Source organism: Globicephala melas, chromosome 9 (genome assembly GCF_963455315.2).
Source record: "Globicephala melas chromosome 9, mGloMel1.2, whole genome shotgun sequence".
Taxonomy (NCBI): domain Eukaryota; kingdom Metazoa; phylum Chordata; class Mammalia; order Artiodactyla; family Delphinidae; genus Globicephala; species Globicephala melas.
Window position 1 is genome coordinate 1,547,627 of NC_083322.1, and position 15,040 is coordinate 1,562,666.

The 15,040-nt window shown below is 41.9% G+C and overlaps 1 protein-coding gene across 2 annotated transcripts in view; it reads left to right on the top strand.

The window, feature by feature from the left end:
- LMBR1 (limb development membrane protein 1) overlaps nt 1-15,040 on the top strand; it is a 132,108-nt gene that overhangs the window by 14,402 nt on the left and 102,666 nt on the right. For both annotated transcript variants that reach the window (XM_060305038.1, XM_030854334.3), the window contains exons 2-4: nt 1,573-1,645; nt 3,927-3,966; nt 9,528-9,667. In XM_060305038.1, the coding sequence (XP_060161021.1) occupies nt 1,573-1,645; nt 3,927-3,966; nt 9,528-9,667 (253 nt within the window). The remainder of the gene's footprint in view (nt 1-1,572; nt 1,646-3,926; nt 3,967-9,527; nt 9,668-15,040) is intronic.

The window sequence follows — 15,040 nt, forward strand, 5'->3', positions numbered from 1 at the left end:
TGTTGCTAAATCCAGTTGCCCGTTCTCAGTGCTCATCTTACTTGGCCTTTCAGCAGCATTTGACGCGGTAGATAATTCCCTTTTCCTAGATAAACTTTCTTCACTTGGCTTTCAGTATGTCGGTCTCTTCTTTGCTGCTGCTTCTCAGTCAGCTTTTGCTGATTCCTTCTCTCGAGTTGGCTTCTAAATATTTGAGAGCCCAGAACTCTGTTCTCAGACTTCTCTTCTCTGGCTGTACTCACCACCTACAGTGGAAATCTCATCTAGTCTTATGGCTTTAAGTACCATCTATCTGCTGATGACTCTTCTTTTTTTCCCCCAGCCTGGTTCCTTCCCCTCAGCTGTACACATTTTTATATCCAACTGCCCATTCAACCTCTACACCTGAGTGAATAATATATGTTTCAAATTCAGCAATGTAAACGCTATTCTTATTTCTACCCCAAAACTACTCCTCTTTTGACCTTCCCTGACTCAGGAAATGGCAACTCTGTCTTTCCAGTTTCTCAAGCCAAGAACCTTATGTTTATTCCTACAAGTCCTGTCAAGTCTGCTTTCAAAACATACCCAGAACTTGATAACTTCTTAACACCTCCACAGCACAGGTCTAAGTGACCTTTCCTCTATATTATTGCAGCGAGTCCTAACTGGTCTCCCTGCTTCCGTCATTTCCTTTTTCTAATTTATTTTCCACACTGTAACTAGAGTGAGCTTTTTGCAGTATGTCAGATCATATCACTACTCTGCTCAGTGGATATTTACTGCCTTGTCCATGATCATTCTCAGTTATATGGCTGCCAACCCTTCTTCAGAAATCCATGCATAGGGGTGATCCCGAGGCTTTATCATCACCTGGAATGGTTTCATTTGAGAGTCTTCAAAGTATTTCTACCATGGTCCACAGCTCCATGAGGCCTTTATCTAAAGCACACTTGATCTTTGACTATACTGAGATCTCCCATTCCTTCACCCATCCTGTTTTGCCTCCGTCCCCTAGATCTGATAGAAATTAAAAGGAATTTAATATTAAAAAAGTATCTTGTTCAACTGCTGTTCGTTTTGACATGTGGTTTAATTATTGAATAATCGACCCCACCCCCACCTTGATTTGTGAGGCCTTGTGTATGTACAACCACCTGACATGAATTTTTATATGATAGAATCTGTTTCATTGATCTGTCAGGTTTTGGTGTCAGCACACTCTTTAAATGTTATTGAAGCTTTATATTAATAGTACGTTTTAATATGTAGTAAGGTTAGTAGCCTCTCATTGACTTTATTTTTCAAAATTGTTGGTAATGGTCTGGTTCTTTATAGTTCCACATGATTTTGAAAACAACTTGGTCAAGTTATGAAAAGCAAAATGTCCACTGGGCTTTTTTTTCTGGAATGGTTTTAAACTGGGCTGACTAGTTTGTGTAAGTTAATATTTCATAACACTTTTTGTTAGCTAAAATTTTTACTTTGTAATAGATTAAATTCTTTTTCCCTATGAATGCCAAAGATGTATCTTCTGTTACTTAAAAAGATATGCAAAAATGTAAATGATTTGTTAAATTTGTTTTGTTTCAGATCTGTTTCCTTCTCTTTGCCGTTCTCTACATTGTCTCCTACTTCATCATCACAAGATACAAGAGAAAATCAGGTTAGTAGACACATTGTTATTAAAGCTTTGATTCTAATGCCAAGTGGTCTAGGCATGGTCCATGGCTATATGGTGCCCATCGGCATAGTTAGTATATTCAGTATGCCTGTGATGGAAGCAAGCAGTTGCCTGGTACTAAGAGCCCTAAAAATAACCTCCAGGGAATCTGGCTACTCGCAGGGTCATCTTCTTAGGCCCGAGCCCTTTTTTATCACCATTCTTATGTTCAACTAAGAATAGTCCAGGGCTCTTTACTTTCTGGGAAATTCCAGAGTTTATGAGGATATTTGGTTCCCTGTGACTGGCTCTGAATTTGAACATACCCCTCATCACCCCCACCCAGTTCTTTCTCTGACTATCAGAATATCTTTTCTTTTTCTGAAGCGGTATAGAATTTAGAGTCTCCGTAATACCATTTAGCATTCAATTATATATTATATTATCCTTTTATTATTTCATATGTATCCTTATCTCACCAGAGGGACCACTGTATCTTTTCTTTTTTTTAATGAATGTTGTGCTGATTAATTCACAGATTTTTATGCCAGAGTTTTATAAGTAACTAACCAGTTACTTTACTGACTTCTGTTAAATCTTAGCTATTTCCTAGAAATCACAAGATTTCCACCTGTGATGCTGGGCTAATAGTAGGTGCCATGTGAATAGTTAAGGATTCCATATATTAAAGCTTCCTTATGTTATTTTAAACTTGTCAGAATTTTGAAAGAAATCAGGAAATAGTGCTTGCTCTAGTGCACTACTTGGCTCTGTGACTGCACTGAAATACTCCTTGGATTCTATAATCTCTCAGAAGTTTGAAGACCTGGGATCCAAGACAGTATCTTAGCTGTTTTAAAAGATGTTTTGGCACCAGGTTTCATAGATTATGGACACAGAAGGAGGGAGAGATAGAGAATGAATGAATAATGCATTGTTTTAGGGGAAATCAGGGGATGATGAGCAGGAAAATAGGGTATTTATTAGATGCTTTTTAGAGTAATCATGGGAGAGGGTAATGAGGACCCTGGACCTGGTTGGTAGAGGATCGGCAATAGAATTGAAATGGATATGAAGCTATTAAAACAATCTTCAAGATATGGTGGTTGATTGGATGTGGGTACAACAGTATAAAAGTTAATTGTGACTATGTTATTTTGTGGTCTCTTTGGTCTTAAAACTATTTTGGGCAGTCAGTAATTAAGAATGGAGATTGGTCTAAGAGAATGGCCCAAATATGCCATTGTCACTGAAACAGGTGGGCGCTCAGAATTCCACAGACCTACGCAGAGAGCCTTTGAGGACAACCCCAGTTAGGCACTGAGGAGAAGGAGGGGCCGGGGTGTTGTGTAATATTTTTGTAATTGGATCATAGTTTCCTTAGCTGGTAAGATTACGTGGGAGGACAAAAAAGATGGCCAACAGCCATGAGAGAGGGAGAGGGTAGGGTGAGGAAGCACAGGAGCAAGGGCCATCTTGCTCCTACTTAGAAACGACACAGAACTTGATATATTTCTGTCTAACTTGAATGAAATGATGAAGTATCAAGGCAATGGTATCCAAGGTGGTTTAGGATGATCCAAGAAAGTCCTCATTATTACCATTACTAACAATAGGCTCCAATTACAGAAAACTGTATGAGTTCTAAAATTCTGAATTTTAATTTTATAGTAAAAATTTTTTTTGGCTATTATCAACCAGAAAATTTCATTCATTAGCAATTTCACTGACATCGTATAACAATAAACTTGATAGTGGTTCTGGGGTTCTACTGAGTTTTATTTCCTTGAGCACTAAATATTTTGGAAAATCTTAATTTACATATGGGAGTTTTGTTAATCAGGATTTTTTTTTTTTTTTTTTTGCCGTATGCGGGCCTCTCACTGTTGTGGCCTCTCCCGTCGCGGAGCACAGGCTCCGGACGCGCAGGCTCAGCGGCCATGGCTCACGGGCCCAGCCGCTCCGCAGCATGTGGGATCCCCGGACCGGGGCACGGACCCGCGTCCCCTGCATCAGCAGGCGGACCCTCAACCACTGCACCACCAGGGAAGCCCCAGGATTTTTTGATCAATCAAAACACTCTGTTCTTTAACATATTCTATCCTATCTGATTTAATGAGATTTAGATTGTGATCTGTGCTGAAATAAACACAGTGCTTTTTGAAAATAATTTCTATTCAATAATTGCTTCTTCAAGTTTATATTTTTGTTCATGCTTTTATTAAATTAATGAAACATTTTGTTGGAAGATAAAAGAATATTAATACCTTGAACATTTTTGCAGATGAGCAAGAAGATGAAGATGCCATAGTCAACAGGATTTCGTATGTATTTTAATGTTCGATTGTCTTGTTTCTCATTCTAAAGTCATACGTGTTCGAAACTTAATTTTGCCTTTTGGGCAGAAATATGGAAAAAATTCACTTAAAGTATTACAGCATCTTTATCAAATGTTAGTCCTATCCTTGGAAAGCACATATAAGCAAATACATGGATAATTGAGGATTGATTATCTCCTGTTAAAATTTGCTTATTTAAGGAGCCAACAGATTTAATCTTCAGAGGATTTAACCAGGAAATGGGCTTAAGATTGGGAAAATTGCTGGGCCAAAGAAAGAAAGAAAGAAACAAAGCTCTTGGCTGTTTGAATGGCCTTGGGACAGGGAGCAGACATCTCTTCTGGTTAATTGAACATTTACCTACTGTGAGCAGGGAGATGGGCCCAGACGGTCCTCTTAGGTTCCTTATAGCTCTGTTTCTGCTTGTGTATGCTGATGATAGAGCCCAGCTAAAGGGCAGACATGAATTCTTTCCCAGTCCTCCAGGTGTGAAGTACTTGTGAGATGTGCACCCCTCTCGGTTTAGTCTGCATTCCACTTTTGGTGGTAAATCTACTTAAATGCGTTTGTAGATCAATAATTTGTAAAAAGACAAGAACACATCCCATTGGATTTTACACTTGCATTGTGTTTTATGAAAATATGGCTGTTTCCTTGTGGTGGTGCCGGGGAGCGGCCTCACCTGCTTTACATGGCAGCTGGCATGGCCTGTCTGAGGGGTTTGGGTTTCTCCCAGCAGGTGGTTTTTGCATCACGGTGATGCGCACAGATGTCCCCTTCCTGAAGGCAGATGTGTGTGCCCTTATAAATTCAGGAAGGGGAAGTGTGGAGGAGAAGATCACCTGGGAGGGCGGCTCTGACCTAGCCTGTCCCCCTAGCTGCCCCACCCACTGGTCTGTTTGTCTCCCACTGCCTTTCTTCCCTTCTGTGGTGGAGTGAGTGAGAACCGAGGAGTCAGGCAGAGCTGGGTTCACATTCTGAACTCAAGATTAACTTGAGTTCAGAAGAGATTGAGAAAGATTCCTTTCCTCCATATGTGAGCTCGAGCTACCATCTGCTTTGTAGCATGTTGTGTGGATTAAATAACATACACACAAAAAAAGTCGGGGGGTGCTCGGTGCGCGACAGGTGTGAGCTCAGGGTTGTTGTACTTCTCCCCCAACCCTCTTTCCTTGCCCACCCTCCTCCCACTGAAGAGGAAGGAGCAGAATGAGATGCTGTGCTTAAAGGAGGAGAAACAGTGGTCCAGGGTTCTGAGAGTTCAGCCAAATCCCCAAGGGTAGGTGATGACCAGCACCATCTGGCCACCTGAGGGAGGGAGGGTTCCCCGCGGCCTACTGCAGCCCCGCGTCAGGCTGAGGAGTCTTTCCCTGGCCTCTCTCACCTCCCTTTAAAGCCACCTTCGCTTTCTCTTTTGCTCCTTAAAGGCCTTCGTTCTGTCCTCTGTTTGTATCCACTCATGCCCCCAAATTCCCTTTCTCTGTTCTTTTCAACCCTAGATTACATTTTCTCTCAGCTGGTTGTTTGATTTGATTTGGATCAAAGCGCCTAACTGGTGAAACTGCTTTTAAGGATGGCTTGTCCAGGCAGGAGGGAGGCTTGGTGCGGAGGTCAGAGCACGAGGGGGTGACCTGGTGTTGACTCCCAGAATTTGAGAGGAGAGAGGAATCCAGGCACGATGTCGTCCCAAGGAGGTGAAGAGGGGCACCCACTGCGTTGGGGAGTTCTCTGTCATGGGGACTCAGAGCCCATGTAGGGTGGGAAGGGTGTCCCTGGTGGATGGCCTGGCCTGGCTGTCAGTGCTCAGGTGGGGAGGGTGTTCACAGGGCAGGGCAGTCCAAAATGGGGCTCACCTGAGCACATGGTGCCTCTAGGCTGAGGGGGTCAGTGAGGCAGGAGGCTGTTAAAGACAGTGGGGACCACTTACAGTTAGTGAGAGCGGGAAAGCAACAGGGAACACTAGGTTGTTGTGGTGCAGTTGGAGGCATCTGTATGGACCCACGTTTTTCAGTATAGTTACTGAACCCAATCTAGATGTGAAGTGTGGATGCATGTATGTGTTTTTATGTACATGTATACCTAGTGCATACTTACGCCCCCTAGAGCTGCCTGTCCGTGCTCACCTGGGAGCATGACACCCCAAGAGCAAGGAGTATATTTAGCACCTAGATTTTTGTTTCCACTAAAAGGAATCAGTGCTCCTTGGGGGGAAGGCTGATTGCAGGGCTGGGGTAGGGAAAGTTCCAGGCTCCTTTCATCCATCTTGTAGTGCCACAGTGCAGGGAAGTACTCAAGAGTGATGGCAGCACATCAGGAAGACAGGGAATCCTTCAGGGGCTTTCACACTTACTCAGGGACAATCTGAGCGTCACAATCAGGATTGTCATGGATCTAACACAGAACAGAGCAGAGCACTCTTGAGTCCATACAGATAGAAACCAACAGGTGAATAACTTATTTGACAAGGAACAGGATATCTTCCTAGTTCCAAACTTAACTCCCCACAAAGGGAAGAGGAACTTTAGAGTGGAGAGCCTTGACAGATGGCACCTTGGCCAGTGAGCAGAGACTGCGACCAGTAATGGGGCAGACAGACATCCTAGGCCACCTGGTAGCCTGTAGAGAGGAGCGTGAAGCATGGCGTCTGTGACTTTCCTGCCTTGTGGACATGTCAGACTCCACAGAGCCAAAGCTGGCTCCCTCATCTCCCTTGCCAGCCCGCTCAGCTGCAGCCGTCCCCATCACAGCTGATGTCACAGCGGATGGCCGCTCCACCACTGCCACTCTCACGAGGTGGTCTTGGTCATCCCTGAGCCCTCTCTCATCCCGCACTGGGCAGCCCTGTTGGCTCTCTCAGAATCTGCTCCCTTTCAGAAGGGGAGATTTCTGAGGTTGCCTTCAATTCCGAGGCGCACTGTTTCATAGTTGTGTAAGCAGTGACGGCTGCCATTTTCTGACTTGACCCAGGATCTTACCTTGAGGACCCCTTGCCAGCATTTAACTCTGTCCCATCAGCCTTTTATGGATAGTTCTCCTCACAGCTACTCAAGGGCAACAGGGAGCCTGGTATTACCTTTTTTTGTATGTCTAGGGCCAATCACAGTACCTAAAGTGCAGTAGATTCTAGAGGGTTTTTTAAAAAAAATTAATTTATTTTTGGCTGTGTTGGGTCTTTGTTGCTGCACGCGGGCTTTCTCTAGTTGCGGAGAGCGGGGGCTACTCTTCATTGCGGTGCATGGGCTTCTCATTGCAGTGGCTTCTCTTGTTACGGAGCATGGGCTCTAGGCGCGTGGGCTTCGGTAGTTGCAGCGCACGGGCTCAGTAGTTGTGGCTCGCAGGCTCTAGAGCACAGGCTCAGTAGCTGTGGTGCACAGGCTTAGTTGATCCATGGCGTGTGGGATCTTCCTGGACCAGGGCTCGAACCTGTGTCCCCCGCATTGGCAGGCGGATTCTTAACCACTGCACCACGAGGGAAGTCCCTAGAAGGTTTTTGACGTAAGATCCAGTATTATATTTACAGTGACCATATATATTTAGGATTTTCTGGGTCACTTTTGATTTCAAAACTTCATCTGTTTGCCCTCATAAGCTTACTCCTTGGTCAGATTACATCTCCCAGCTTTAGACCTGGAAGCCATGGTTAGCCTTCACTGCTGCGTGCGAGTCAGTGTCATGAGCACCAAGAGAGGAGGGACTGACTTTACCGAGAGGAGCGAGAAGGGAGCCACTGAGGAGTGCTTCACGGGGCAGATGACGCAGAGGGGACCCGAGGGAGAGGGCCGACTGTGCCCAGGACACGGAGCCAGAAAACCCATTCATGTTGGGGGTACAAGGAGGTTAGATAAGCCTGCCTGTATGTGGGAATCTGTCGTGGCCAGAGGAGCCTGGAAGGGCAAATTGGGAGAGCTGTGCGGGACCTGGAATGGGGAGATCGTGGATGTGGTCTTAATTTTCATGTTTGAAGAAGGAAGGAATGGTAGCGACAGACTTACGAGGACAGAAACGAAGGTTGCTTGAGGCACTGGTGGGTAAGTGCTGGAGATGGCAGTGGGCCTGGGGCGAGGGTGTGTCTCTGCTTTTCCCAGGAAACGTGTTGTCCCGTTCAGCAAAACCCGTTTGTAAGACTTTTTCTGTGTCTGAACTGAATTGTATTTTTGGTGTGTATCATATGGTCTACATTAAAAAATTTACTAGTGATTTACTGACCACGGGAGGTTTCATGGTTATTTTCAGCTTTTAAGTAGGAAAACGCTTCTGTTGGTTGCCACAAGATGGCATTGGCCTCAAAGTTACTCTATTAGATGTGTATTTTGAGTGTTTAGTATCATTTTTCTTATATCTTCTTACATGTATTTTCACGTTCTTTCTACATTAAATTTAATGGAATGAATATTAAATTAAGGTTTCATCTCTAATGTCAGTGAGGTTTCCTTTTCCTTTGCCATTTTAGTCTTTTAAAATAATCTTTAAAAAATTAGGTATAAAACTTTAGACATTTCAGACGTGTAACTGAGAAAGAGAAAGCACCCTGTAGTCCCACTCTCCTAGGAATTGTTATATATTATGCTAGATTTTTTTTTTTTTTTTTGCGGTATGCGGGCCTCTCACTGTTGTGGCCTCTCCTGTTGTGGAGCACAGGCTCTGGATGTGCAGGCCCAGCGGCCATGGCGCACGGGCCCAGCCGCTCCACGGCATGTGGGATCTTCCCAGATCGGCGCACGAACCCGTGTCCCCTGCATCGGCAGGTGAACTCTCAACAACTGCGCCACCAGGGAAGCCCTATGCTAGATTTTTAAATGTACCTCTATTTTCCTGTGTGTAATTATGCACTTTGTGGGGGGGGGGCGGGGGGAGAGCATGTTTTATATTTATTGTCCATGCTTTTCTTCGTGTTTTTATTTTTAATTTATTTTAGACATCTTTCCATATTAGTACATATTAGAGATATCTCATTTCAAAAAAAGACAAAATTGTGTTTTAAATATTGTTTAATGTATAATTCTAATAGTTGCCTACAGTTTACTATATAGTTTATTTAACCTTTACCCATTTTAAGAGATGGTAGACCAATAGGTTTGTAAGTTTCTTCTTCCTGAAATAACCATTTTCACATAAGTCTTTTTTCATTCTGTGTTCACAAGCATTTTTTCAACTGAGCCGGTTTTTGTGTTGCTGTTAGCATATATTGCCATAGTTGTTAATTAAATGCAATTGTGAAATAAATACTTAAATTTAAAATAGGAATGAGACTACAATTTATTCTTCGTAAAATGTGCAAAGTATTCTGTCTCTAGTTTATGTCTGCTTTAGGCCGACTCTTTAGACTTAATGGTTTTTTCACAGAGTAAGTTTTAGAGTTGGTCTAGTTTAACTTCCAGGACCATACGTATATCACTTGTCTTCCAACTACATATACTCAATGAAATGCATATGTAATTCTTTTTGGATTTAAAAAATTTAAGAGTTTTGATTCTATTCTTTTTTAATTACTCCTATATTCTTTGCGTTTTCCAACCACTGGTGACAATGATGCTCTTCTCTTCCAGGTTGTTTCTGAGCACGTTCACTCTAGCAGTTTCAGCTGGGGCAGTTTTGCTTTTACCCTTCTCAATAATCAGCAATGAAATCCTGCTTTCTTTTCCTCAAAACTACTATATTCAGTGGCTAAATGGCTCCCTGATTCATGGTTAGTATATATTGCTTAATATAATCACAATTAATGTTTTAATTTTCTACTGTACTATATTTAAATTTTTTCCTTTTCTTAGTTTCTTTAATAATTGGCATCTTCCTTCAGTAAACCATTTGAGTCTTTAATAAAATCAGAAAACCAGATTTTACTTACTATTCCTATTCGTAGTTAGTTGTGAAATGCTTTTCTATAAGAAGCAGTTTTTATACTGACTGTGATTTTGATAAATACGGTTTCATTTAAATATTTAGCAAGAGAATTTTAGTTTATCTGGATATGTCAGAAGAACTCAACCTCCATTTAGGATCTAAAAAAAAAACCCACCATAGTTTCTATTTTATTTATTTGCTGTTAGTCATTTCATTTATTTATTTCTTTAGTCATTTCAAAATGCATGATAGAAGGGGGAAAACTCTTTTGTCATGGACAAACTTTAAAATTAATGTGGTTTAAAAAAGTAATGACTTATTTTGGCAACATGGTATATTGCCTTGAAGCAAAACAGACCTGAATTCCAATCTTGGCTCTGTCATTTTCTGGACATTTTTAGTGAGGTAGGACATTTTAATTTTAATTTATAAAATAAATTTAAAAATCGAGTACACATATCTTTTTTATATGTTTCATTGTCTTTTGCCCACTTTTTTCATATTGAATTATGTTATCTCTTTATATGTGAAATACATCAGCTATTTATCAGATTTTTGTAAATATGTTTTTCTAGTTGTTAGTTTACTTTTTAATTTTGTTTTTTTTTTGATTACAGAATTTTTGCATTTTTATGTTGTCCAGTCTTTTTCTTCCTTTGATTTCTCTCTTTTGTGTTTAGGAGATCCTTTCCCTTCCTGAGATGTGACAAATACTCCTTTTTTTTTCTTGTTCTTTTAAAAATGGTTTTGTTTACACTTAACTGTTTAATCCATCTGGAGTTTATACAGATAACTACCTTTTTTCTTACCCATTTGTGTGTGTTTAAAGAAATACATGTTTGCTGTAGAAAATTTGGAAAACAAAATTTACAGTGAAGAAAATTACTATTACTCACAGTCCTACAACCCAGAGAACTACTGTGGATACTGTGACGTAAACCCTTCAATGTTGTGTGAGTGCACATGTGAACACATAACCAAATAAATAATGAAATGGAACCCTACTGTACTCACTGTCGATTTGTCTTTGCACCCATCATCATATAGTGGGGAGGTTTCCATGCCTGAAGTACTTTTCTGTGCTATTTACAATATTGCCTAGAGCCATTATAATCATGAATTGTTCCCAATCTTTTAGTTTAAAAAGCTACATTGTACATCTTTACAAATAAATGTTTGTCTTTAGGACAAATTTCTGCAGTTTACTTTCCCAGTAAGCATACTTTAAAGGTTTTTGAAAAGATATTTCCCAATTATTCCTCAGAAAAACTGTCTGATTTTTGCTAGCAGTTCCACTTTCATGTAGTGTGTGAGCGTCTGTATTCCCAAAATGTATCTTCACCAATTTTGGGCGTTAGTTAAAAAAAACCTACCAATTCAATAGATGAGAAATTTCCGTTTTTAAATTTACATTTCTTTAATTACTAGTGAGGGTGGACATTTACAAAGCACATTTATAGGTCATTTGTATTTATTTTTTAGTAAATTGCCTCCCTGTATTTCTTTGCCCATTTTTGCGGTGTTTTTAAGTATTAGCTATCTATCAGGTTAATTGCAAACATTTCCTTCCCAATTGTCCTTTAATGCTGCTTATCCTGTTGCTTGACAAGAAGAATTTTAACATATTAGTCTATCACATACTTTACACTGGGCTTGTGGTTTCTTTCAGGCTTCAGAGTCATTGATGCTCTGAAGACCCAATGAATTCAGTAAAACTTAGGACTAATTATTAAGTGAATAAAGAGAAATTACTGCATTTTTGTTGCTTAGCAATTGAAAAACTCAAGCAAATTAAGGTTTTTACTGAAATTGACGCAGAAAGTAAGCCATCTGCTGAAAAGTCGCTATGAAAGGCAGGAAACAACCTGGAAAGTAATGGTGAGTTGAAAATATATTTATCAGGATTTTTCTGGTGAATTATTTTTAGGTGACAGTGCTGTGTGTTATTAACCTATACATAGATAATGTATGATTAACAAATGTTTTTTGCATATGTTGTCTGAAACGTTTGTCGAAGACTATTCCCTCTGGCCCTAGCTTTCTGAAAGGCTCTGGGTTCTGTGGGCATACGTTTTTGAGGGTTGAGCTCCAGGTGTTTTCACTAGCAGTGCAGGCGGTCTCAGGCCAGGCTAACTAGTATTATGAGTGACCTGGCCTTTGTTTCCAGTTTTACTAAAAAGAAATTGTATGATATACTTAATGACCTTCAAATACTCTAAATCAGAGCCATTTCTTTTATTCTGTTTATGGACTGGAAGTGAGAGCTACCAGTATATGACATGCTATCTATTTAATGCTGGCGGCATTAACCTTGGAAGTAAATGTATTTGTTTGTGTTGGTTGTCTTTCTCATTATAATGTTAAGGGGTGTAAGCTCACGCATTGTACCTTGTTTATAAATCAGGGCTTGGAACCGTGCTTCCCACATAGTGGTAGCCCAGTAAACATCTGTTGAGTGAGTAGATAAACTATAAACAATAACTTTAACCTCCAGGGAACCACATCAGCTGAAAGTTGGGGAGCTAGAGGAAGAGCCCTCTTAGTTATATCATTGCTTCTAGATGTATTCTCAGAAATCGGTCTTGGGAAGCCTAAGCCGTCAGCTCTGGACATTGTTCTTGAGGGTTTTATGACCCCTGACTTTGTTTCTGCTTCTAATTTTTTGGTAGATCTGTATCCTTTACTGCATGTAGTGAATTTCGTAAAGCTTCCTATTTATCTTTCTCTTCTGAATTCATAGTTTTTTTTTAACCTTGTGGATGTCATCCAAGGGTGTGTTTATTTCCTCAGGTTGTCTTGGGGTTGAAGACTTGTCAACCTCAGATATGCTTGCTTCTTTGCTTTTAAAAAATTATAACAATTAATGGGGCCAAACTGTCATAATGGAGACCTAGGAGAGCCCATGGGATATAGTTCTAGTATGAGTTTGAAGGCCTCAGTGGTGACAGTAGCCAGGTCAGCTTTGGAGAGTGTAAGTCTATGTCGCTGAGCCTATGCATAACCTCCATCCCTGCCACCATGGCCACTTTTTTTATGAGCTCATTGGGTGATTACAGGGGTGGCTTGGAAAAGAGGTTGACTGGTATCTGTAGAACTAGGATAAGCTAACTCTATCCACTTTAATATTAAAATCCTCTGCTGAGGTCCCCCTTTAATGAGCAGTCACATGGGATACAAATATCTTCACCTTTTTCTTTTTTCCCATTTTGAGTGGTCTCTCTGCATACCTCTTCTCCAAATTTCCTTGTTACTAATTTTCCAATCATGTTCCTTCCAAGTCCCCAGCCATCCAGCCAAGCCATTGGCAAATATGAATATATAATTGCATGTCTGGCCATTTTTCCAAGCAAGGTCCTGTCCACCGGGAGGATTCCCGTTCACCACTGTGCTTTGGAGATGTCCCAAGGAGGGCTGTAGTGCTGCAGCTGTCCACTTGGGGGCGGTGTCTGCATATTGTGCAGAACCGTCTGTGAGTCAGGCCCAGACTTCCCTTCCTCTGCCAGCTGATCCGGAGGAATCCCCACAAGGCCAGGGGAGATAAAGCAGAGCAGCAGGAGTGGGGACCGTGGGCATCTGGGCCACTTTTTTTTTTTTTTTAATTTTTTTTAAGTCTTTATTGAATTTGTTACCATATTGCTTCTGTTTTATATTTTGTTTTTTTGTCCGTGAGGCATGTGGGATCTTAGCTCCCCGACCAGGGATCGGACCCACATCCCTTGCATTGGAAGGTGAAGTTTTAACCACTGGACCGCCAGGGAAGTCCCAGGGCCACTTCTTCATGTGACTTACTTGTGCCTGCGGGCCCGCTTGGGTGTGATCATGTATACACCACCTCCATCTGACTTTGGGATGTTGCTGTGCACGCCCACATTATGGCTTGGTGGGCCGGATAAAGATAACACGATCTCATGATGGGCAGCTCAGGTCGCATGGTAGCTTGGTGGCCCATGGTCAAGCCTCTGCTAAAGCCCAACAGCAAACCAATAGCTGTTTCTCAGAAGGAAGGTAGTTAACTGCAGGGGATGACAGGGCTTTGCTCCGAAATCCTAAGAGCCTTTGCTGTGATTCACCTCTAGGGGCTGCCAAAGGCTCCGAACTGCATACCCTCTGCTGCCGATGCTTCCGGCACCATTGGATCTGCGGGATCATAAGGCCAAGGGCGGAGCAGCTTGCATAGCTGCCTGGAGCTGCAGAGCTGCAAAGCCTTCTCTTGTTCTGGGCCCCACTCAAAACCAGCAGCTTTTTGGGTCACTCAGTAAATGGGCTAGAATAACACAACCAAGTGAGGAATATGTTGCCTCCCAAATTCAAAGAAGCCCACTGAGCATTGTGCCTCTGTTTTGGTTGTAGGAGAGGCCAGATGCCGCAGTCCTTAGAAGGAATATCTTGACATGGCCCACACCACTGGATCCCTAGAAAATTCACTGAAATAGAAGGCTCCTGAATTTTTGTTAGATTTATTTCCCACCCTCTGATATGAAAATGTCTTACCGATTAGAGTGGTGGCTACTTCTCACTCACTCGGTCTCATTAGCATACTGTCATCAGTGTAGTGGAGCGACATGCAATCTTCTGGAAAGGAATGGTGATCAAGATCCCTGCAAACTAAATTGTGACATAGGTCCAGAGGGGTGGTATATCCCTGAGTTAGGACAGTGAAGGTGTATTGCTTGCCTTGCCAGCTGGAAGCAAAATGCTTCTGGTGGGCCTTATGGACAGGGATGGAGGAAAAAAAGCATTTGTCACATCAGTAGCCACATACCAGGTACCAGGAGATGTGTTCATTTACCCTAGCAACGAAACCAAGTCTGCTGCGGCAGCTACAATTAAGAGTCACCACCTGGTTAAGCTTACAAGAATCCAGTGTCATTCTTCAGGATCCGTCTTTCTTGGGGATGTGGGAATCACTACCTCTCATCTTTCAAGTCCTTGATGGCTGCACTAATCCCTGCATTACCTTCAGGAATGTGGGATTTCTTTTGGGTTACTATTTTCCTAGTTAGAGGCAGTTCTAGTGGCCTCTGTTTGGCCTTTCTTACTATAATAGCCCTTTCTCCACAGGTCAGGGAACCATTGTGGAGATTCTGCCTGCTTTTGAGCGTATCCATTCCAATTGTGCATTCCAGAGCTGGGGAAAGAACCCAGAACAGGTTCAGGGACCCACTGTGAGACGTGTGAGACCTGAGCTGAAACTCTCCTGACCACCTGACCTCCACAA